The sequence below is a fragment of the Hemitrygon akajei genome, chromosome 24, assembly GCF_048418815.1.
Source record: "Hemitrygon akajei chromosome 24, sHemAka1.3, whole genome shotgun sequence".
NCBI lineage: Eukaryota > Metazoa > Chordata > Chondrichthyes > Myliobatiformes > Dasyatidae > Hemitrygon > Hemitrygon akajei.
In genome coordinates, this window is record NC_133147.1 from 16,973,186 (window position 1) to 16,999,966 (window position 26,781).

At 39.9% G+C, this 26,781-nt stretch overlaps 1 protein-coding gene across 1 annotated transcript in view; it reads right to left on the minus strand.

Moving 5' to 3' along the window:
- rlf (RLF zinc finger) overlaps nt 1–24,074 on the minus strand; it is a 70,001-nt gene extending 45,927 nt beyond the window's left edge. Inside the window, exon 1 of the mRNA XM_073028411.1 lies at nt 23,892–24,074. Within this exon, the coding sequence (XP_072884512.1) occupies nt 23,892–24,020 (129 nt within the window). The 5' untranslated portion in view covers nt 24,021–24,074. The remainder of the gene's footprint in view (nt 1–23,891) is intronic.
- Between the last annotated feature and the right edge of the window lie 2,707 nt (nt 24,075–26,781).

Sequence of the window (26,781 nt, forward strand, 5' to 3'; positions counted from 1 at the left end):
TGAGATTCTCCGTCAGGTGAACACAAAGAAATTTGGTGCTCTTTATGATCTCTACCGAGGAGCCGTCAATATTCAGCGGGGCGTGTATGTCCTGTTTTCATGTTGTTCTTTACCTCCCACTAACTTCAGCTTGAAGATGCAGCATGGAACTCTTAATGTAGGATTTCAGGACCAATAAAGGATCCTTTGTAATTATGAAGTGGAGAATCACAGAAGAATTGCTGAAGTATTCACATCACCTTTGGTATCTCTGTCAATCATCTACATTCTACGACACAACCCCTCCGTCTGAAGAAAAAGATTGGAAAGAATTGGGAAGATGTGTAGCTTGGGTATTTGATGGTTAGGTTGAGTTCTCCAATCTTCAATTTACTTACAAACATTTCGTCACCATACAAGGAGTGATAGTCAGTGTGCTGTTACACTGATGATGTTTCTTTGTATGGTGATAAAACATTTGCAAGTAAATTGCCAAGATCTGAGAACAATTCAACCCAACCAAAAGAAAGGTCTTGACTTCCTGTTCAGGAGGAGCAATTTCACACTATCTATACCCTTCAGGATTTGAAAGGTCCCCATCAACTAATTATGCATTACTTCTGTATCAAGACGAGCTCCAACTTTACCAGTCTATCCAGATAACCAAAATACCTCATCATGGAATCATTTTGATATGTCTTCTATTCCATCTCCAAATGTGGAGACAATAATTGAACACAATTCTCTAAATGAAGCTTCATAAATGTTCAACATGACTTCCTTGCCCTTTTAGCCTTTGTTTATGAAGTCTAGGATCCCACATGCTTTTTAGTTGTAAAAAATCAATTTATTTACTGAAATACAGCGCAGAATTGGCCCTTTGAGCAGTGCCGCCCAGCAATCTTGATTTAACCCTAGCCTAATCACAGGACAAGTTACAATACCTAATTAACTTGGCAACCAGTACGTCTTTGGACTGTGGGAGGGAACTGGAGCACCCAAGGGAAACCCACGTGGTCATTGGGGGGGGGGGGGGGGGGGGGGGGGGGGGAATGTACAAACTCCTTACAAGCAGCGCTGGGAATTGAACCTGTGTTGCTGATGATACTGTAAAGCCTTGTGCTACAGCAACTGTGCCCCCCCACCCGCCCACTAGTACATTGTATCAGAATTTGCCTCAATATGACCTGGATTCTTCACAACTTTTGGAGCAAGTCTCATTCTGAGTGAAGGATATTGAGGTTATTCGCATCAAGTTTAACATAGATTTAGGCTCATAGATGCAGATGTTATGAGCTAACAATACACCACTGTCTCAAGGGAATCCTGTGAAACAGACTCAGATGGGAAGTGGATGGGAACTCACAGATGTCATCTGCTTAGCCCACCCACAAAAGCAGTCTACAGCTGTAATTATTTATAAAACAAGACATCTCGTAGTAAAGTCTGCTTGTGATTCTATCAATAGCTCAGCAATATTATCTTTTAAATACAAGTATAAAGAGCTAGAACGTGCCAGCTGTCACTCTATCACATATACAGTGGATTCTAGTTAATTGGCACATATCAGGACCAGTACATTCTGGCCCAATAAGCCAATCTTTCATGAAAAGCGTTTAAAAAGTCTAAAGAAAAGATAAAACGCCTATAGGAGCCATGATCTGCTCTCTATCCACTTTGCATTCTGTGATGCACGTTTATTATGGTAACTAGTCAAATTAGTGGGGGCGTGGTAAAAACAAAGGGACTAAGTTACTTATTCATGCCTATTTCATGACAGTTTGTAGCTTGGGGCCAATGGAGTTCATATCTTTGCTGACCCTTGAGATAACAATATCGCTTCAAGATTGTATGATTGCTTAAGAAGGATCAAAGGGAAGAATTCGACTCTTTGGAACAATTGGTTCATTGGGGCTAAGGGTGTGTCATGCAAGAATAACAACCCCAGGGCAGTCACAGGCTAGCGGCAATTACTTTGATTTTGGATTAGTTTTTGCCACTATACCGTTTAACTGAGTAACAAATTACATATTTTAAATGAAATACAGAACAAATTAGACCACTACCAATACTACAAACAGAACTATAAAACTGTATTGGTTCTCAAGTTATTGATGGGAGAATTCATAGTAACATAGAAAACCTACATACAGCACAATACAGGTCCTTCAGCCTACAGTGCTGTGCTGAACATGTACTTACTTTAGAAATTACCTAGGGTAACCCACAGCCCTCTATTTTTCTAAGCTCTATGTACCTATCCGAGTCTCTTAAAAGACCATATCGTATCCGCCTCCACCAACGTTGCCAGCAGCCCATTCCACGCACTCACCACTCTGCGTAAAAAAACTTGCCCCTGACATCTCCTCTGAACCTACTTCCAAGCATCTTAAAACTGTGCCCTCTTGTGTTAGCCATTTCAGCCCTGGGAAAAAGCCTCTGCCTATCTACACGATCATGCCTCTCATCATCTTATACACCTCTATCAGGTTACTTCTCATCCTCCATCGCTCCAAAGAGAAAAGGCCAAGTTCACTCAACTTATTCTCATAAGGCATGCTCCCCAATCCAGGCAATATCCTTGTAAATCTCCTCTGCACCCTTTCTGTAGTTTCCACATCCTTCCTATAGTGAGGTGACCAAAACTGAGCACAGTACTCCAAGTGGGGTCTGACCAGGATCCTACATAGCTGCAACATTACCTCTCAGCTCTTGAACTCAATCCCATGGTTGATGGAGGCTAACACACCATATGCCTTCTTAACCACACAGTCAACTGGCACAGCGGTTTTGAGTGTCCTATGGACTCGGACCCAATATCCCTCTGATCCTCCACACTGCCAAGAGTCTTACTGTTAATATTACATTCTGCTATCATAATGAACTACCTCACACTTAACTGGGTTGAACTCCATCTGCCACTTCTCAGCCCAGTTTTGCATCCTATTGATGTCCCACTCAACACTTGATGCTGTGTTCCTTATGATAAACTAAATAATATCAGTGCAGATAGCAGACTGCCTTCATACAATGCTTTCAATGACTGCAACCTCCAAACCTTAACTTTCATTGTAACATTCATGATTGTCAATACCTTCAAATTCTTTGTAGCTCCCAACTCTCACTCCTGGCCATTTCTAGGATCTCCAAACCTGAACGCTTGAAACAGCAGAGAGCAACACAGTTCTGCATTGTCTTACTTTTATTTTCACTATCAGAGAGAGGAAAAAAAAATCACACACAAAACACTAGAATTCAGCAGGCCAGGTAGCATCTATGGAAAAGAGTAAACAGTCGACATTTCGGGACAAAATTGAGACTGGAAAAAACTATAAAAAGTTAGAGCAAGAAGGCGGGGGGGGAGAGAGAAGGAAGTAGTACAAGGTAAACACAAAGTACACTGCAGATGCTGTGGTCAAATCAATACGTACAAAAAAGCTGGATGAACTCAGCAGGTCGAGCAGCATCCGTTGAAAGAAGCAGTCCTGACAAAGGGTCTCGACCCAAAACATTGACTGCTTCTTTCAACGGATGCTGCCCGACCTGCTGAGTTCATCCAGCATTTTTGTACGTCTTGAGTAGTACAAGGTAGTTGGTGACAGGTGAATCTGGGAGAAGGGGAGGGGTAAAGAAAATAACTGGGAGCTGATTGGTGAAAGGGCCAGAGAAGGGGAATCTGATAGGAAAGCACAGAATACCATGGAAGAAAGGGAAGGGGAGCAGCAGCAGAAGGAATTGGTGGGCAGGTAAGGAGTTGAGGTAGGAGTGGAAAACAGGAATGAGGAAATGAGTGAAGGATGAGGGCTCTCCCCCTTCCCTTTCTTCCACAGTCTTCTACTCTCTATTAGATTTCCCCTTCTCAAGCAGAGCATCAGATTGAAGTTGAAATAAGTCTTAGCAAAAGTGTACAGGATTATGGAAGCCAAAACCTCAGGGTCTGGAGGACCTCAGTTATATGGAAAGTTTGAATAGGTTAGGACATTATTCATTGGAACATAGGAGACTGAGAGGAGATTTGGTAGAGGTATACAGTCAATAGTCAATTCTGTGTCAATAACACAGACAGCAGAGTAAACAGCTAAGGATGAAAGTTTTAAATTACATCACATAGGAATGGATTTCAATATTTAAAACTGGTCTTTAAATGATGAAAGGCTAGAAATAATTGCAGTCCAAATGTACAAAAAAAAAATTGCTGACAGAATGCAGAAATTTGGGTAGAGAGGTACATATTGCAGGCAAAGTTGGTACTTATACAAAGCCCCAGAACAGCTGGACAGTTCTGAACTTGAATGAGGATTCAATGACCTTGAGGGACATTTACCAGAATGACTCACCACAGTAGCTGAACTACAAGGATATGATACTAACTAGGGTTATATTTTAAACAGTATGATGTGGCTGGAACAAAGTAATTGGTTAGAGATGAAAGCACCCCTCTGCTGATTTTGGCAGCAGCTCCTGTGATCAGGACTTTCAGGAGGGAATAATTTCACGCTAGGCTTCATAGGCTAGATGGCAGACTCCAGCTAGTTAAATTCCTTATATTCTGGTGGCCAAGAAAACACTGATTGGCTGTTAATACCCAAGAGAAGAAAGGCAGCAAAGGAAGTAGTTCAACTGGACCCAGTGATAAGCCAAGGTTGGGTCAGATGCCAAAAAGATTTGTCCATGGGCTTGAATTGAGTTTAGATTTGTTGTAGACCAGCTCAGATAAAGTTTTAATTACACACCCATACTTCTACTGCAAGATTCCAGTTTTATGACTGCCTATAACAGACTAAAAGATCCTCAAATTGAAGCTTTTTTGCTACCAATAAAAATTTCAATAGTGATATGAAATTTGAACTCCAAACATATCTCAGAAACCAGAATAGAAGTGATATGCCATTAACACAAAAAAGGAAACAGAACACACTGGGACATCTCCTACTTTCAAACCAAAACAAATACACATTCACCCTTCTGATGTACCCAGCTGATGTAATTTCAGGCATTTCTATGACTTGTTTCTCCTGGTAATAATGTGAACTATGCAAACCAGGAAGTTAATGCCAGCTTTCACCAGATTAAATACTCAACATGGATATCAGTGATGTCCCAGCCTCAGAGAACAGAGCAAAATGTCCTACCTGACACTTAACTACTAAGACCAACTAAGGAATCAAGGAAGAAATAAGAAACTATCTTGACTCTTAAGATGGCACAATTCAGTAAAACTACAATTTGGGTATGCTAATCTACGGTATACTTCTGCCAATGCAATTCTAAGTTCTCTATTAACATAGCAATCTGTATACAAGTGTACTCAAATCCCCTGTATACCAACAGTTGCATGTTTCTTGCCTTTTAAAGTATTCTGCTTTGTATTCTCCCTACCAAACACAAACTCTAAAAGAAAGCATGTACAAGACAATAGTCGATGTGGTTGTGATTTTCTCTCCACCTCCAAACACCTTGGTGATCAAATATTTAATAATATTCACCATGTTAACAACCACTTTGGCAAGATATCAGAGTCAACCTTAAGGCATTCAAGAGAAGCAAAATTAAAAATTAAAAGTAAATATGCAGATAGAGCTGCAAATTAGGTGACACAAGAAACAAATCAAGTTTATTGTCCCTTAACTACATACACATATACTGCCAAACAAGGCATTTCTCTGGACCAGGGCGTAAAGCACAGTAGTACACATGACACACAATAACTTAGGAAAATAAGAATTAAATCTACAAATGAATTCTGCATAGAGAAACAAAATAAAGAGCATAAATTTTGTAGGGTATTATTCGGTAACACTTCGAATGTGATGAGGCAGGGAGTTCAGAAGCCTAATGGCCTAAGGTTTCTTAGCAGATGAAACTTTAAAACAATGCTGTGGAAATCTAAAGCATCGCATCATTGGGTTTCAGTTGATAGGAAACTAGAAAAACTGGGGGGAAAAACTGGTACCTCAACTTCCAGGAGATACAAAATTAAATCGGAGACTTCTTCATGCTTAAAGTATCTTCAATGAAGTTTCAAAGGAGATAAGATTGGGTCAGCCAAACATTAAAGTTCACATTCTCTATACAAGTGTAATAGTTGACAAGAAGCCACAAAATTACTTCTCTCTAAATGTATACAAGTTCTATTATTTAATAAACATTTTAAGGCCACAGGTGATTCTGCAATAAAGCCATCTAGAGCAGGAGTTCCCAACTTTTTTAATACCATGGACCAATACCATTATGTAAGGAGTCTATGGACCCCAGGTAGGGAACCCCTACTCTGGACAATCCAAGAGGTTACAGGGCGATCTATCAGCTCAGGTAAACTAGGTGAGAAATCACAAATAGCATTGTAAATCCTTCCCCCACCCACCAAGAATTCTGTACAATCTCAGCAGCCAACTTGCTCAATGACGATAAACACAGATGTCAAGGGAATTTCATCTGAAAAAGATCCACTGCCTCCAGAAATCTTAAAAATAGCATCAACGGCAACAGATCTCGGCAAACTCAATATTCAGTAAAACAGCGAAGAAGCGTGGAAAATGTACACAGTGACTACAGCAGATAAAGCAACAACAGACTGTTCCAAATTCTATTCCAAGAATTCTCAAAAGCATCTCCACCAAGTCCTATGAGGAGTGACATAGAAGTGCCAAGCACAGCCCATAAATGTCCTTATGGAGAGAACCTTGCATCTCTATTACTAGTATGACAGACACTGCATGGCACTGAACAACAACAATTTCTATAATCATTAAATATTACAAAAGTGGTCATGCAGATCAATGTGCCTGTGCTAGCTCTTCAATTTTAATCAATTAATCCTTTCCTCTGACCACTTCATACAGTGCCCCGAATGTTCCTCTAAGTATCTATTCAGTTCTCATCTGCAAGTTATTACTGAACCTGTTTCAAGCATCCATTCAGGTAGTGCATTCCAGATTATAATCAACTTCTTAAAACACTTCTCAATTTTTGTCAACTTCTTTAACTGCATGCCACTCTATTAACCCATTTGCTACTGGAAACAAATTCATAAATTTCCACCTCTGTTCTATAGGGATGCTCTGTAGAATGTTTTCTCTGTATCGCTCTCCAGAATACCCTTCACCTTCTCAAAAGGCTTGCCCTTTTTACAACATACAAGAGCAGGTCATTTGGCGTATAACATTGTACCGAACCAGCTAAAAAGCAAATCAGAAACACCCAAATACTAATCCCTCCTACCTACACAATGCCCAAATATCCTCATTTTCCTTACATCCATATGTGTGTATCCAAAATGTCTCTTAAAGGCCTCTAATGTATTTGCTCTACCATCATACCAGGCAGTGCATTCCAGGCATCAACTACTCCGAGTAAGAAATATACCACTCACTTCCTCCTTTGACCCTATCCCCTCTCACCTTCAATGCATGTCCTCAGGTATTAGACCTGAGAAACAGATACTCTCTGTCTACTCCACCTATGCCCGTAAGTCTTGTAAACCTTTACCAGATCTCCCCCTCAGCCTCCGGCACTCCAGAGAAAACTACCCAAGTTTATCCAGTCTCTCACGATAGCACATGCACGGTAAACCACACAGCATCCTGGTAAACCTCTTCTGCACCCTCTCTAAAGCCTCTTCATCCTTCCTATGGTGGGGCAACCAGAACAGCACGCAACACTCCAGATGTGGCCCTAACCAGAGTTTTTCCCCTGAAGGGCAGTGCTAAGTATCAGCCTTAATAGTTGAACTGCAGCCTAAATAGTGTTCCAGATTTGCAATTTGTTTTCAAAGTCTTGTATACACTTACCCTCATTGAAACATGTTCCAGCGTCATAGAAAATAATACACTAAGAAAAAAAATTAACTTTCCTTGAAGGGTGATCTTCTGCATTTATTAACTTGGCATCCACTGTCACAATGAGAAAGGGGTAAAAGCACTACCATTGTGGTGTGGTTGTGTTAAAGAATGACTGACCTTGAGTTTCAATGCCAAGATGACAGTTTTATATTTAATTACATGAAGTAATACAACTCACAAAGCTACTGGATTGTCATAGAAACCCACCTTGTTCAGTGTCCTTTATGGACAGCAAACAATCAGCACTTACAAGGAGGGTACTGTCTCTGACTTCAGACCCACTGATCAGTTGCACCCATTCAACTGTTCAGTTCAAGGGCAATCAGGTTTGGACGTCAAAAACCCAACAACATTCTGTGCAATGTAGTTGAAATGAAGTGTTTTAATGGATGTGATGTGCCTGTCAACAAAACATTTTAGAAATAGCACAACATATTTTGAACATTCTCATTTCAAATAAAAGGACAGAATTCATGACCTGATTGCTAGTACTATAAAAAGCATTTAGTGGTACATTCTGGCAGCATTGCTACAATTACCAACAGTTGCAAGAAAAAGTTTGTGTAGCCTTTGCAATTACTGGTTTTCTGCATTAATTACTCATAAAATATGGCCTGATCTTCATCTAAATCTTAATAACAGGCAAACACAATCTACCTAAAGTAATAACACACAAACAATTGTACTTCTCGTCAATACTGAGTACACCATTTAAACAATCACAGTCTAGGTTCAAAAAAATGTGAACCACTGCGGTAATGCCTTCCACAAAAGCTATTTGGAATCAGGTGTTCCAATCGATGGGATGAGATTGGAGGTGTGGGTTGTTGAGGTACCCTGTCCTATAAAAAAGACATACAAAGTCAGGTTACTGAAAGAGCCTGCTCTTCTCTGAAAGATTTGTTTATGTGCACCATGACTTGATCAAAACAATTTTCAGAGGATCTTAGAATTGTAGAGATGCAAGAAGCTGCAAAAAAAGGCTACAAAACCATTTGTAAAGACCCAAGTGTCCATCAGTCCATAGAAAAAAATCAACTGTCTACAAATGGAGGAAATTCAGTACTACTGTTACTTTCCTTAGGAGTGGGCGTCCTGCAAAGATCAGACCAAGAACACAAAGTGTAATGCCAAAGGAGGTGAAAAAAAGACCCAAGGGTAACAGCAAAAGAACTGCAGAAATCTCTAGAACTTGCTGAAGTCTCTGTTCATGTGTCCACTATAAGAAAAACACTGAACAATGGTGTTAATAGGACATCATGGAGGAAATCACTGCTCTCCAAAAAAAAACATTGCTGTACATCTCAAATTTCTAAAAGGACGTTCCACAACATTTCTGAGACAATATTCTGTGGACAGATGAGACAAAATTGAACTTTTTGACAGAAATGCATGCTGTGTTTGGAGGAAAAAGGCTCTGTACACTTACACCAAAACCTTATCCCAACTGTGAAGTATGGTGGAAAGAGCATCATGGTTTGGGGCCCCTTTTTGCCTCAGGGCCTGTATAGCTTGCATTCATTGAGGGAACAATGAATTTTAACAGTGTCATTATGTCTTACAGAAGAATGTCAGAGTAGCGATCCGATACCTGAAGCTGAATAGAAGTTGGATGATGCAACAAGACATTGATCCAAAACACAAGAGTAAATCAACAACAGAATAGTTCAAAAAGAAAATTGTTTTGAAATGGCCAAGTCAGAGTCTAGTTCTTAACCCAACTGAGATGCAGTGGCATGACCTGAAGGCGGCTGTTCAAGCAAGGTACCATAAATATTGATGAACTGAGACAGTTTTGTATGGAGGAATGATCTAAAATCCCCCTCGCCATTGTGTAAGTCTGATCAGCAGTTACAGGAAATGTTTGGTGGAGATTATTGCTGCTAAAGGAGGTTCTACCAGTTATTAAATACAAGGGTTCACATACTTTTTCCAGTTGGACTGTGAATGATTAAACAATGCGTTGTTAGTTTAAATAAGAACATAAATAGGACCAGGAGTAGGTCATCTGGCCCATCAAGCCTGCCCGCCATTCAATAAGATCATGGCTGATCTGTAAACTCAGTTCCATCTACCTGCCTTTTCCCCATAACCCTTAGTTCCCTTACTATGTAAAAACCTGTTTCTTAAAAATATTTAGTGAATAAGCCTCAACTGCTTCCCTGGGCAGAGATATCCACAAATTCACTATTCTTTGGGGAAAACAGTTTCTCATCTCCGTCCTAAATCTTCTCCCCTGAATCTTAAGGCAATGTCCCCTAGTTCTAGTACTGTCTATTATTGTGACTTAAATAAAGATCACACCACATTTTATGAGTGACTAATGTAGAAAACCAGGTAACTGCAGAAGGCTTACAAGGTGACCCCCTGTATTACAATAGTTCAATAATGGGATTTTATCCTAAAAAAATTACAAATGACGACAAAAAAAATCAAAATTTATTCACTCAACCCACATCTCCTTGACATGTGTAGATTCCATGAATGCAAACGCCCACACCTTTTCCCTCCTCCAGTAACGTAGGGGTTGCATGCACATTTAATTTTCTACCTATTGTCTAACTTCACAAACAGTTAAATCCACAGTCTAACTTTATAGTCATAGAGAAGTACAGCATAGAAACAGGCCCTTCTAATCTTTGTTGAACCATCTAAACTACTACTCCCATCGAGTTGTATCCGAACCATAGCTCTCCCTACTCCTACTATCCATGTACTATCTAAACTTCTATGAAAAGGTTGAAAACAGGCTTGCATGCACCACTTGTGTTGGCAGCTCGTTCTACACTCTCACATCCCTCTGAGTGAAGAAGTTTCCTCTCATGTCCCCCTAAAACTTTTCAACTTTTGCTTCTCAATATTCAACCTTCCATACCAGTTGCATATTTCAAGTACAAAAGTATATGGAAAGGTTCAAATTCATAATTTTAACTTTTGGTAAATTCTATTTAAATTGGTCCTATTAAGATACTACCATAAGTTCAGAAAATTGCCTTCCCTCCTCCTCTAAAAGTAAAACCTTGTAAAGCTCTACAGCAATTGCGCAATGATGGAAAACTTAACAGGTGCATCTCAGCTGGCATTTAATGGATTATTCATCATCAAGAATACAGTTTTGATACATCAGGGAAAGATTAAAAAGCCCATACAAGATCTATTCTCTTATTCCAGAAGACGGTCACAATACACATTCTCCATAAGGATCAACAAAAGATTACAAACAAAATTGCACTGTCAACAAATAACTTGCAAAAATAACCGTGCAATTCAGCAAAATTTTATAAATTCAAAAATGTTGCAGAGTATACAAGAATCCTTGAGAATCCTTTCACATTATATGCTAGTGATCTGGGTGACAGAACTGATGGCCTACTGGTCAACTTTTCAAATTTCTACAGATATACCATGGAGAGCATTCTAACTGGCTGCATTGTCGCCTGGTATGGGAGAAAGGGGACAACTGCACAGGATCAAAATAAGCAGCAGAGAGTTGTAAAACAGAGTCAGCTCCATCATACGCACTAGCCTCCATAGTATCAAGGACATCTTCAAGGAACAATACCTCAAAATGGTGGCATCCATCACTAAGGATCCCCATTACACAGATCATGCCTTGCTGACATTGCTACCATCAGGAAGGAGGTACTGAAGGCACACACTCAACAATTCAGTAAGTGTCTTCCCCTCTGTTAATCCAATTTCTGAATGGACACTGAACCCATAAACACAACCTCACGACTTTTCATTATATTTCTACTTTTGATTCTCACACACACACACACACAGTGCCTCTACAAAGTATACACTGCCCTTGGAATGTATCATGTTTCATTGTTTCAAAATGAGGAATCACAGTGGATTTAATTTGGCTTTGACATGAATCAACAGAAAAAGACTCTTTTGTGTCAAAGTGAAAACAGATCTCTACAAGATGAGATTAATACAGTGATCTAAATTAATTAGAAATATTAAATACAAAATAATTGACTGCTCACACCCTTCAGATCATTATTTAGCAGATACACCTTTAGCAGCAATTACAGCCTTGGGTCTGTGTGGGTAGGTTTCTATCAGCTTTGTACATCCGGACACTGCAATTTTTCCCATCCTTTACAAAACTGCTCAAGTTCTGTCAGACTGCATGTGGACCATGAATGACAAGCCCTTTTCAAGTCCAGCCACAAATTCTCAATTGGACTGAGGTCTGGACTCTAACTTAGCCACTCCAGTATATTCACTTTGTTGTTTGTAAGCCATTCCTGTGTAGATTTGGCTTTATGCTTGCTGTCACTGCCATGCTGGAAAACAAATCTTCTCCCAAGTTGTAGTTTTCTTGCAGAATGCATCAGGTTTTCCTCCAGGATTTCCCTGTATTTTTCTGCACTCATTTTAAGCCTTCCAGCTTTACAGCTGTGTCATATTGTTTTCATTTCTTGATGATTGACTTAACTGTACTCCATGGGATATTCAGTGACTTGGAAATTTTCTTGTATCCATCTCTTGACTTTTGCTTTTCAGTATCTTTTCCATGGAGTTGCTTGAAGTGTTCTTTTGTCTTCATAGTGTAGGTTTTGCCAGAATACTGACTCGCCAACAGTTGGACCTTCCAGATACTGGTGTATTTTTATTACAACGAAATAACTTGACTGCACACAGGTCTTCAAAAACAGATCTCCATTTAACTAATTATGTGACTTATAAAACCAATTCGCTGCACCTATGATGATTTGGCTTGTCATTTTAAGGGGGGGGTGAATATTTATGCAATTATTTTAGTGTTTTATATATGTAATTAATTTAGATCACTTTGTAGAGATCTGTTTTCACTTACACACACACAAAAACATAATTATCGTAATTCACAATTGTTTCTAATACCATGTACTGCTACCACAAAGACAGCAAATTTCACAACATAAGCCAGTGACATTGAACCAGATTCTGACCTTTGCAGACAATACAAAGCTAAGTGGAGGGGCAGGCATTGGAAAGGGTCCAGACGAAGCTTACAAGAATGATCCTGGAAATGAAAGGGTTAATGCATGAGGAGCATTTGATGATTCTGGTCTGTACTCACTGGAGTTCCAAATATTAAGGGAGTATCTTATTGAAATCTAACTTGTGAATTTCATATTTGAGTAATATTGTAAATATGTTAAGCCTTCTTAAATAATTCATTACGGGTTATATGTAAAAATACTTAAATTGCATACATCACACCGCCATATGACACGTATTTGCCTCGATTTAAGTAAATAGAAAGTTAAACTCTTATTTAGACTCCTTTGTTTTCCTTTGAATGAAAACATACAAAACATAACTAACAAATATTGAAAGGCTTGGATAAAGTGGACATAAGAGAGGATATTCCCAATAGCAGGAGAGTCTAGGGCACAGCCTCAGAATACGATTTTCCTTTAGAATAGAGCTGAGGAGGAACTTCTTTAGCCAAAGGGTGGTGAATCTGTGAATTTCATTGCTACAGACGGTTGTGGTGGTCCAGTCATTGTGTATACTTAGTGACAGTTGATAAGTTCCTGAGCAGTAAGGACATCAAAAGGTTACAGGGAGAAAGCATGAAAATGGGGTTGAGAAGGACAATAAAACAGCTCTGATCAAATGGCTGAGAAGACTCAATGAGCCATATGCCCTAATAATGTCCCTATGTCTACGGACAATATTTCAATCCCATGGCATACATACATGAAATCATTGCAACTAATAAATCTAACATACTTCAGTGTGGTATTTTGAAGAGTGATAACGCTAATACTCCAGAGTTCAATTATGCACATTCTAGCTTTAGCAAATTCACGATAACCTGGGTTTTTGACACAACACCTTCAGATGGGAATTAAAACTTGGAATCAAACCCTAGTCACAATTAGTAATTACATTTTTAAAATTATTTATGCCAACCGATTTATTGAGTGTTAAGCAGACATACTGCTTTGACTAATTTGCATTATAAACCAGAGTAGTTTTTAAACCCAAGTTTGATTTCTCATAAAACACTGAACAATTCAAAGTCACTCATCTCCAAATTAGTGAGACTCTTGCAACAAGAATAGAAATCAGAAAAATAGTGAAGGACAGACTCAATTTCAGCAAGTCCCCCTTGGTGACCTCACATTTATATCTGGCCCTGCAGCAAATACTATGGGGAAATTAATCCTACTTCTTTGCTTCTGCAAAGGACTTTCACCCCTCCTCATCCCAAAATATTAAATCTAAAATCATCAACTCTAAAAGCCTCAACCTACCTTGACAGCAAACATCTCTTTCAGCAGCAAATGCCGGAGGAGACATTTCAGATCGAAACCCTACATCAGGAGAACCTCTCCCAGAACTCTATCACTACTGCCTTTTAAACAACATAGATTTAACCTGAGTGCTGGTAAAGAGAACCTTCAGCAACTTCAAACTCTTTCTTTGAAACTAAGTCTCTTCACCTTTAAAGCATCAGATTTTTTCTCCCACTCAACCTCCAATGTCTATCCAAGGCTAGGAGCACTTCCTCATTTTTGTTATACCAGAGGCACAGTTCTAGCACCCTGGAATTCCTGCAAAAGCTTGATGAATAATAGCACCCTTCAATTAACTAAAACAATAATAAAGAAATAAAACTGGTTTCGGAACAACAGATTCCTCCAGTATGGTGAATGGATCAGTCAGAATTCCACTACCAGGCTGGCATGACTTCTTTAAAATTTCAATGATCCACATAATAGGCTTCTAAAGAATAAATTATTGGGGAATTCAAGATAGCATCAGGGATACAGATATGAAATTGACAGATGTTAAAAAACATTAATGAAGCAGAAGAGGGAAAGAAGTGCAGAGTGCAGATCACCATGATGGTAGGATTTCCACTGTTAACAATCAATATTACTAATTCTGTAAATTTCAAAGTATCTAAAAGCAATTTCCAAATACATCTCAGTGAGGATAGGTGCAGCAGATCTATAAAATGACTTTGATACAACATTTAAAAAAGAGGCTTGACTGTGAAATTCATTCTTCACAGAGGAAGCCAACTTGACTAGCAGCAAAATAGCAATGGATGAGCACAATATGTCCAACTTTTTCAAACCAAAATCAATGGATATAATTGTGAATAATCTATCTAGCTAAAACAGAAACTCTACTTCATAGTTCAGGTTAAATAAATCAAGTCCATATTTGAGTCCAGGTCCTGTCATCAGGATACTAAGCAGGGTTTCAATTCCAGAAGTACTGAAAATAGCTGGAATGAATGAACTTCAGTGTCAGGTTCAAAAGTTCAATGTTCAAAGTAAATTTATTGCCAAAATACATTTATGTCAAAGTTCAAAGCTAATTTATTGTCAAAATACAATTTATGTCAAAGTTCAAAGTCAATTTATTATCAAAATATGTATGTGTCAAAGTTTAAAGTACACACATGTCACCATATAGAATCCTGAAATTCATTTTCTTGCAGGCATCTTCAATCCATTGAATAACCATAACAGAAATCAATGAAAGACTGCACCAACTTGGGCATTCAACCTGTCTGCAAAAGACAACAAACTGCAAATACAAAAAGAAATAATAAACAAATAGAGGACCTGTGGTGAAGAGTCCTTGAAAGCGAGTACATAGGTTGTGGGAACAACAGTGATGGAGCAAGTGAAGTTGAGTGAATTTACTTATCCCCTTTTGTTCAAGAACCTGATGGTAGAAGGGTAGTAACTGTTCCTGAACCTGGTGGTGTGAGACCATATACAATACTAAGATTCATTTTCTTATGGGCATACAGTACATTGCAATACATAATAAAAACTATAAAGTATAATAAATAAATTAGAGCAGAAAGGAGAAAAAATAGTGAGGTAGAGTACACGGGTTCATTGTTCAATCAGAAATCTGATGGCAGAGGGAAGAAGCTGTTCCTGAAATGTTAAGTGTCTCTCTTCAGGCTCCTGTAACTTTTCCTTAATTGTAGCAATGAGAAGAAATCCTGTCATTTTGAGGCACTGCCTTTTGAAGGTGTCCTGTCTATGCTGTGAATCCTCCATACCAGACACTAATGCAACCAGTTAGAGTGTTCTACACAGTACATCTAAGAAATCTGCGAGCATCTCTGATGACATACCAAATCTCCTCAAAATCAAATAAAGTATATGGCTGTCATGTGAAATTGGATCAACATGTTGAGCCCAGGATAGATCAGAGATGCTGACATCCAGAAACTTGAAATTGCTCATCCTTTCCACTACTGATCTTTCAATGTGTGTTCCCTCAATTTCCCCTTCCTAAAGTCCTCAATCAATTATTTGGTCTTACTGATGTTGAGTTCAAGGTTATTGTTGTGACACCATTCAACCAGCTGATCTATCTTGCTCCTGTAGGCCTTCTCATCACCATCTGATATTCTGCCAACAATAGATGTGTCATTGGCAAATTTATAGATGCCATTTGAGCTGTGCCCAGTCACACAACCCTGGATGTAGAGAAGAGAGCAGTGGGCCAAGCACGCATCCCTGAGGTGCACTAGAGGAAGTCAAATATCCAGCTGCAGATAGAGGTAGAGGCCTGGGTTTTGGAGCTTGTTGATTAGAACTGAGGGTATAATCGTGTTGAAATCTGTGCTGCAGTCAATAAACAGCATTAAGTATTACTACGTCTAATGATCCAAGACTGAGTGGAACACCAGTGAGATTGCATCCATTGTGGACCTAATGTGGCGACGGACAAGTTGCAGCAGATCCAAATCCTTGCTTTGGCAAGAGTTGATTCTAGCTATGACCAAGCTCTCAAAGCACTTCACAGCAGATGTGAGTGCCATTGGGTAATAGTCTCAACCAGCTCACCCTCTTCTTCTTGGGCACTGGTACAATTGTCTCCCTTTTGAAGGAGGTGGGAACCTCCAACTGTAACAGCAAAAGATTGAAGAGATCCTTGGAACACTCCCTCCAATTGGTTAGCACAGTTTTCAGAGTCTTATCAGTTACAACATCAGGGCCCGATGCCATGCAAGGATCCACCCCTTTTGAAAGATAATCTGATGGTAGCCTCCGAGACAGAGATCACAGGGTTTCCAAACGCTGCAGGGATTCGCACAGGTTTAGTTTTATTCTCCCTTTCAAAGCATGCATAAAAGCTCATCTGAGAGGAAAACATCACAGACATTCATATTACGTTTTGCTTTGTAGGAAGTAATGGCCTGCAAGCCCTGCCAGAGCTGACATGCATCCAATTCCGTCTCTAACCTCAATCAGAATTTTTTTTTTGCTCTTAAAGTAGCTTTCTGTAATCATAGCTGGACTTCTTGTATAGTTCTGGACCAAAGATCTTGAATGTTACAGATTGAGCCCTCAGCAAAATATGAATCACCTGGTTTATCCATGGCTTTTGGTAAGGGAACATCCAGTAAGTTCTCGAAAGCACACACACATCCACACAGGTTTTGATGAAAGTCGATGACGTATGTGGCATATTCATTCAGAATTGAAGATGTCCCTGAATATTGCCCAATCCACTGACTCAAAGCAGTCCTGTAAGTGCTTCTGCTTTCTTAAAGGGAACTGCACTCTCAAATTGAGTCTGCTGTCCAAGGTTCACTGATCTTGAGTATCAATAGATTTTTTTAAAAAACATCTTAAAACAATTCTGCTTGCTGAAGTAACCATGGCTGTGTCTGTGGATTTCAGCTGTAGCCCTAAACAGAAATATTTGATGATTCCCGTTGGAGCTGTACATAATGAGTCACCACTTCAATGGAGGTATCTTACCAGACAATGAGGAGAAACAGAGCATGCTTATTCTTTACAGTCTTGAAAAGATATGATAACCAGCAAAGACATTCACAATTAACATGATTTAAAAGGAATATTTGGAGCAATGTTCCAACAAAAAGTCTAACTATTTTATTGAGGGAGTGGATAAAATGAGTTTAAAAAAAAGCTGCTGCCGACCAGTCTTTACGTAAAGTGGACTTCTGTGCAAAGACATAGTAACACATTATGTAATCCTTTGTTAGAAGAATTTAAAAAAACACGTGTTGTCCTAGATGACTGATGAGTTCATATGCTTCTCCTCTGCCAGGGAACAAGTACAACATTGACTAACAGATTAAAATACGCTACGGATCAATATTCGTTATGGTGTCCACATGTAAAATCTACATTTTCAATTCAATCGCAGAGAATGACCACATGGAAAAAAGACTGGTTGGTTGTTACAGTGAGTGAGTTTCTAGCGCATCAATCTGAAGAGCAGACGAGTAAATGAACAGTGTTAATTAATATCCTTGCAATAGATGGCTAATTAATTCCAACTTTTTGACAATTTCACATCAAATGAAGGAAGTGGAAGCTAGCACGTACTTGAAACCCTCAATAGTTTCACCTGCATTGCTTTAATCTACTAACATATTTCACAGGGATATTACCAAACAAAATTTGAAATTCAAAAGAATATGACATTCAAATGAAATTATTAAGGAAACAAGCAGAAGTCCACATGACCTTGACAGCTTATGGAGTGGCTACAAATGATGGAGAACTTAAAAGGAAAAAAAATAATCAGGAAGATGATACATGTCCAGAACTGGAGAAACATTACCACAGAGCTAGAGATTGTAAAGGGCATTTGAAAATAAGGTTAACTTAAAACAAATGTTTAACCAGGAGCTAAAGGAGTAATAAGTGGCCAACACCCAGGACATGCCTTGTTTTCATTGCAACCATCAGGGAGGAGGCACAGAAGTCTGAAGAAACACACTCAATGATTCAGGAACAACTCCTTCCCCTCTGCCATCTGATTTCTGAATGGACACCGAACCCAGGAACACTACCTCACTACTTTATTTCCATTTTTGCACTAATTATTTAATATATACATTAAACCCATGACTTACAGTATATATACTGCTTTATTATTATATATTGCAATGTACTGCTGACACAAATTTCACGACATATGCCTGTGATATTAAACCCAATTCTGATTAGTTATTTCAAACAAAAGCACCTGCAGTTTGGCTGATCCACTTCAGAGGCAGGATGAAATTGGCCAGGTAAGAATGTACCAGACCTGTGAAGGCTGGGTGTACAATGTTAAAAGAGGATTTCACCTCCGATAATGCTCACTAAAGACAGACAATACTAGAGGGATAGAAATTGAGTGTTCATGTACTAGCAAGGCAGTGCAGTCAGCAGTTCAATGCAAGGTCAAACTCGACACCACCATGCAAACTATTTGATTCAGTCTCAAGCTGTTGTTAGCAAGTCAGTAGTTTGGATACATTTTTGGAGGGAAGACAATGTTGGAGGGAAGAAAAATAATCTGACAATTCAGTCTGTAGAGATAGCAGAGAGGTGAGTGCCATTAGTGTGCTTACAGAAGATGTTACCTTTTTGGACACTAGAACTGAAGACATGCCACTAGGCTGAACGTTGGATAAATGAGTTGTGTCACAAAGAACCCATTCAGTATTTCAATGTCTGTACTTGACATCACACAACTAATCATTTGCACGTAACCACACCAATTACATTCTGGCAATTAAATGACAAACACCATGTCTTGCCATGAGAGACAGTGAACTCTTACCCGAATAGTACAGTAAAAATTATCTTCCATTCGAAAAGCTATTTTTTAAAATCAAGATAGTCCAATGATTACTACTTCAAGATGCAAACACTACTGCAAAATGTAATTTGTGCTTTTATACGTACAGGTTTTTTTGTTATTAGAAAAGGCTTTGATGCCAATCTTCTTTCATCTATCCTGAACAGTTACCCTGACTAGATTTCCTTTCCTAGCTTGTACATCACATTCTGTTCCAAACATAGATTTGCAATTTCTATCAATGTTTTTAAATTTCAAAGCAAAAGAAATAACCCAATGCTTTCACTGGCATTTTGAAACAGGTAAGTCTGCACCAAGTGGTGGGTTGGCACCACTCCCATGGCATTGCAATAGCAAAATTCATTTGTGTGCTGCCTCGAACACAGAATAATGACGCCATCTAACAATAGACACCTGGACACAATAAAATGAATTCAACGAAATCAGAAACGTTCAGTCAATGGGGAAAGCTTTCAACAGAATCATAAAAGAATAGAATAGAGAGGGGTTTTGTAGCAGGTAATTCCCAATCCTGCGATCAAGGAAGCTGAATGCACCGTAGCCACGTGTGAAGCAAATAAAACCAAGGAAGCAGAAGAGGTCAAACAGACAAAATGCTGGAGTAACTCAGCAAGTCAGAAATGAATAAACAGTTGAAATTCTGGGCTGAGACCGTTCTTCAGGAAAATTATGGAGTATGGAAATAAGGTATGGGGTGGGAGATGGAGGAAGGTCAACAAGGCAAGCAATGAAATAGTGGAGTCCAACCATAACAAAGATCCAGAGTGAGAGTTGCAGTGAATATTATAAGGAGGCAGTTCTGGTGGCAGATTTTGATAAAGTTCACTTCACAGTTGTGAACGGTATTGGCTAGTCTGAGTTGGTAGAATGGACCACAATGAAAACAAAGTTCAGACTATTTTGGAAACTGAAGAGAATGGCTTCGATCTTCCAAACACTTGACAGTCAGGCTGGGTGGAAAATCAAAAGTAAAGGTGGCAGTAAGGTTTGACATGAGGTGCATCAGATATTGTGATATCTGGATATCGTCTGTGAAATACATTAGCAATCCAAGGTGCTCAGTGAATCTGGTGTGTTTGTTTTCAACCAAGCATGACAAATCAATGACCAAACAAATCTGCACTGTTTGAACATCTAATACTCAACACCTTTCTGCCCGACTCCCTCTCCAATTCACCAGGAACCATGACAACCAGTGTGACATCAGACACAATTTGTCACACATTTCCCAAGCAACCACAAAGGAAACACCAGCAGAAATTATGCAGACAACTGCATTATCCCTCACAAACAACCTTTGGAGAAATAGACATTGGAACATGGGAAATCATTGAGATAAACCATGCTTTGCGATGAAATCAATTATTCAACCAAAACTTTTATCTGATTGGGACCAAAGCATTCAAACACCAATGTTTACTTTCAAAGAGCATGGAGAGCAAGTTTATTAGAGTGCTGTATTATATGTAATTATTGTTGCCTGATCTCATTTCTCATAACACAACAACCAGGTTTGTCCTACCTTAAAGATACTGTAAAGGCACCAAATTACTCAAAAACCTCAGGTTGAAATTATTCTACAAAACAACTCAAAAGGTTCAAATACACACAAAAATGCTGGAGGAACTCAGCAGGCCAGGCAGCATCTATGGAAAAGAGTAAACAATCGACGTTTCAATCCGAGACTCTTCATCAAGACTGGAAAAGAGAGACGAGAAGTCAGAGTAAGGTGGGGGGGGGGGAAGGGGGAAGTAGAGGAAGTACAAGGTAGTAGGTGATAGGTGAAACTGGGAGAGGGAAAGGGATGAAGTAAAGAGCTCGGAAGTTGGATGGTGAAAGAGATGGAGAATGGGAATCTGATAGGACAGAAGGCCATGGAAAAAGAGAAGAGGAAGGAGCACCAAAGGGAGGTGATAGGCAGGTAAGGAGATAAGGTGAAGAGAGGAATACTGAAGGTGATGATGGGTGTGGGGTGGGCAATTACCCAAGTTTGATGTTCATACCCAAGTTGAAGAGGTTGGAGGCTCCCCAGACAGAATATAAGCTTGTGCTCTTCCACCCTGAGGGTAAAGCATTCCTTTCATTGCTTGCAAACAGCTGTTACCTTATCATGTATTTATTTGTAATAAAATTCAATATACAACCTGAAACTATAAAAATTTTGTGAAATTTCTTTGAGAAAGGTGACATAACAGAATAGGAAACAATAATGGATAAAATATGTGTTAAACACAGGTGAAGCATTAACTAAATGTGAACTAAATTAATTCATTAAAACATGATCAAGCACTGTTGAATGCCACAAAATAATGACTAATCTACAACATTATGTATATTTTTTTAAACCACAGACCAAATAAGATCCTAAGCTCCCGAGAGCTCACTGAACCCATATCCCAGAGCAGAGGGCCCAAAGACTGCATGGAATTTTTAAAACAAAATGGATTACCTAAATTAAGCCACTTGGAGTTGAATAGTATTTGCAAGGTTTTTAAATATGCAAAATAAGACATATATGTCACATTATGCACTATATGACATTCCAAAAGCTCAACTATACAGAGGGACCAGAAGTGGAGAGAGTGAGTAATTTCAAGTTCCAGGGATCTAACCTGGACCCAACATATCACTGCAGCTACAAAGAAGGCACAACAGTGGCGATATTTCATTAAGAGTTTGAGAAGATACGGTATGTCTCTCAAAAACATTTGAAGTTTTCTACAAATGCACCATAGAGAGCATTCTAATTGGCTGTGCCACCATCCGGTATTGGGGGGGGGGGCTACTGTACAGGATCAAAATAAACTGCATAAAGTTATAAAGTTGTCAGCTCCATCTTAGGTATTAGCCTCTGTAGTACCCAGGACATCTTCAAGGAGCAATGCCTCAAAAAGGCAGTATATCATTATGTACCCTCATCACCCAAGTCATGCCCTGTTCTCATTGCCAGCATCAGGAAGGAGGCACACTCAATGATTCAGGATCAGCTTCTTCTCCCAGCTGATTTCCGAACGGACACCGAACCCATGAATGAACACTACCTCACCACACATTTTATTTCTATTTTTGCATTATTTATTTAATTTAAATACTTAATATATACTGACTGTTATTCAGTTTTTTTCACTATTATATATTGCATTGTGCCGCTGTCGCAAAGTCAACAAATTTCACGACATATGCTGATAATAATAAACCTGATTCTGATTAAAGTATCACTACACTTATACTCTACCATAGCATACACAGCTACTGCACTGGTGGAATGCTTTATCCTTGCTAAAAAAGCAATACTACTAATCACCTTCGCATGTCTACCAAAGAACAATTAAGATCAATGAGGAAGGATGTGGCTTCTACCTAGCTGAATTCAGTATCAGATCCATACTTAATATTTAAACTTAAGCATACGTAAACTTCCATTAGCAGGAAACATGACAATCCACTGAAATTATAAAGAAAAATTGTACTGAAAATGCAAATCATCAGATAAGTATTTTTATCTATATTTTAAAAGTTACAAGAGGAATAAAAAGTCACAATTGTATTTTCTTTTAATTAGAAATCTTAGGCTTATTTTGAGCGATTTCACAAGGTCTTACAACACTTCCAGATTAAACAAGCAACATACAAAACCGCACAACCATTATCCCCACAGAATATCAACAAACTACTGCAGCTTTGTCATTTTCAAGAAAGCTTTATATATATAAAAAACACTTAAAAATACTCAATTTACCAAAAGTTCAATTATACAGAAGCAAAAAAAAATCCACTGAAATTTAAACAGATATGTTGTATTTGCAGCCGCCGAAAACACTATCAATTGCCGACCTAAACAGATAAGCAGTGTGAGAAAAGGGATCAGTCGCTGCAGCAAAACTACCAAGTATTTTCACCACAATTCCTGCAATATTAAAATATTACACTTGGAATACTACACAAGGAAAACATTCTAGATAATCGAGTGTTTCGTTCTAGTGGCGAAAGAGGACCAATGTACAAATCTAGCTGCTTGTTTTTCACCCTACTATCCCCTGATTGCTTAGGCTATTGTTCAGTACGGAGGCAACACTGGGCAAGGAGGAGGAGGAGGGGGGTGGTGGAATAAAACACGTTTAACTATTTAGTACTCGAGAGCTAAGCACAGCAAACAAGCACTGACTTAACGGTTAACTTTTGCAGCGCGATGTTTTCCCGCAGATTATAGTTTGCAAAAAGCAGGATCGGAAATGGCGAGGGACGGGAACGAGGGAGGGCTGTTGCTGCGGACTGGCGGCTGAGGATCGGAAGGCCGAGGGCCGGGATACGGGCAGTAGGCAGGGAGCGAGGACAGGAGGCCCCCCTCCACCACACCACATCCCCTCCTCCTCGGAGCCGAGCCTCTGTGCAAACCCCCTCCGACCACCCTCTTACCCTTCCCCACCCACGCCCACCCTGCAGGCAGCCGCTCACCTCGCAGAAGCGCTGGCAGTAGTGCGCAGAAGACTCCTGGGACACGCCGCGCCTCCGCAGCTCGCCGTGGAGGAGCCGCAGCCGCTCGGTTAAGGGCTCGGGGGCCTGCTCGCTCTCTCCGTCCGCCATCTTCGCTCTCCACTGTTGCGCGTAGACACTGCTCACGTGACCAGCTCGCCTCACCTCTCTCTCTCCCTCTCTCTCTCTCCCCAACCACCCCCCCGCCGAGCGGAAGGATGCGTCCCCTGTGACGTCATCGATCACGTATGGCAACGCCCCCGCGCCCCTATGACGTCACAATGTCCCTCAGCAAACCTGGGTGACCCCCAGGGTCAGACTCGGTGCACGTTTGTCAAGGGCGGAATTCCATTTGTAATTAAAACTTAAAATGCTGCCAAGACAACTTGCCTTTACATACCTGAGGCTGCATCGATTGGAATTAGAAATTAATATGCCACAATTTATTTTTTTGCAAAATCCATGGACGAGGACTTGAATTTACATAGCACCTACAACTTTACGCTGCATCAATTGAAAGTATAATTTCTTTTTGCAAAATCTAGAGAAGAGTCTTCGTTTCCAAGACCAAGGAGATGGTGGTGGACTTTAGGAGATCTAGGCCTCATATGGAGCCAGTGATCATTAATGGAGAATGTGTGGAGCAGGTTAAGACCTACAAGTATCTGGGAGTACAGTTAGACGAGAAGCTAGACTGGACTGCCAACACAGATGCCTTGTGCAGGAAGGCACAGAGTCGACTGTACTTCCTTAGAAGGTTGGCGTCATTCAATGTCTGTAGTGAGATGCTGAAGATGTTCTATAGGTCAGTTGTGGAGAGCGCCCTCTTCTTTGTGGTGGCGTGTTGGGGAGGAAGCATTAAGAAGAGGGACGCCTCACGTCTTAATAAGCTGGTAAGGAAGGCGGGCTCTGTCGTGGGCAAAGTACTGGGGGCTCTGTCGTGGGCAAAGTACTGGAGAGTTTAACATCGGTAGCTGAGCGAAGGGTGCTGAGTAGGCTACGGTCAATTATGGAAAACTCTGAACATCCTCTACATAGCACCATCCAGAGACAGAGAAGCAGTTTCAGCGACAGGTTACTATCGATGCAATGCTCCTCAGACAGGATGAAGAGGTCAATACTCCCCAATGCCATTAGGCTTTACAATTCAACCGCCAGGACTTAAGAACTTTTTAAAAGCTATTATTAATGCTTTTTGAGATAGTGATTTAGATGCATATCATATTTTTTACTGAGTTAAGTATTGTATGTAATTAGTTTTGCTACAACAAGTGTATGGGACATTGGAAAAAAAGTTGAATTTCCCCATGGGGATGAATAAAGTATCTATCTATCTTTTGGGCTGAGACCCTTCATCAGGACTGGAAATTAAGTGGGAAGTCGCCAGAATAAAAAGGGAAGGGGAAGGAGGTCAAGTTAGAAGGTGGTTGGGTAAGAGCAAGGGCTGGAGAAGAAGAAATCTGACAGGAGAAGAGAGTGAACACTAGGAGGAGAGGGTTGAAGAGCAGGTGAGAAGATGTAAAAAGTCAGAGTGGGGAATAGAAGAAGAGGGAAGGGGGGCATTGTTTTACAGGAAGGAGAAATCGATATTCATGCCATCAGGTTAGAAGCTACCCAGACGGAATATAACGTGTTGCTCCTCCAATTGGAGGGTAGCCTCATCTTGGCACAAGACGAAGCCATGGGCCGACACGTCAGAACGGGAATTGAAATTAAACCAGAATTAAGGCAGCTTTAAACTTACTGGGCATTAATGCAATGATTGACCACTACTAGGCTCAGCACCAAAATGCAATCACATGTCAGCATATCTACTTTTTTAAAAGGTTTGGCATCTCCGAACACTCTAACAAATGTCTTTACATGTACTGTTGAACGTCTCTGCTTGGATATAGCAATTCAAATGCATGAGAATACAAGAAGTTGCTGAGTAGCGAACTTGGCCCTCTACATCACCTCTCCCAACCATTGGTAGTATCTTGGGGGATTTGGTAAGAAATAGATTATTAAATTGGAAAGAACATTGCTCAGATTTACAAGGCTGCTGCCATGACTCAAGAGTCTGAGACATAGGGCAGGCTGGGACTGTATTGTTTGGAACATAAGACGTCCAGACATAAACAAAAAATCAGGAAGCACGCTTCTTTTTTCCTGAGGAAATGGAAAACCAAAATCTAGAGGGTATAAGTCTAAGGTAAAAGGTGAAAGTGCCCAGATTTCTAGCATCTGCAAATTTTCTCTTGATTAAGAATTTAATGAGACTGGAGAGGCAACTTCTTCATACAAAGGCTGTTGCTTTTATTGAGTGAGTTGCCAGAGGAAGCGACTGAGGCAGTTACAATAAATAACATTTAGATAAGTAGATGGATAGGAGGCAAATGGAGCTAGTTTAGTGGGCACTGTGGTTAGCATAGCCGAGTTGGGCCAAAGGGCCTGTTTCCATCCTGTATTGCCTCCTGATGCTAAGGAGCAATGCCTCAAAAAGGTGGCATCCATCATTCAGGACCCCATCACCCAGGGATGCCCTCTTCTCATTGCTATCAACTGGAAGGAGATACAGAAGCCTGAAGGCCCAGGCTTAATGATTCAGGAACAGCTTCTTCCCCTCTGTCATCAGATTTCTGAATGGACATTGAACCCATGAACACTACTTGACTACTTTTTTATTTCTATTCTTTCTCTGTTATGTATCGTATTGTACTGCAGCCACAAAGTTAACAAATTTCACGACATAGGCTGATGATTTTAAACCTGATTCTGATATATAATCTTATTTCTTGGTGAACTTGGTCAGGGGATGTACAGTTAGGTTACTGCACTCGTAATCCAACTGCCAAGACTTAAGACCCAGAAGGACAAGTTGAAATCTCAT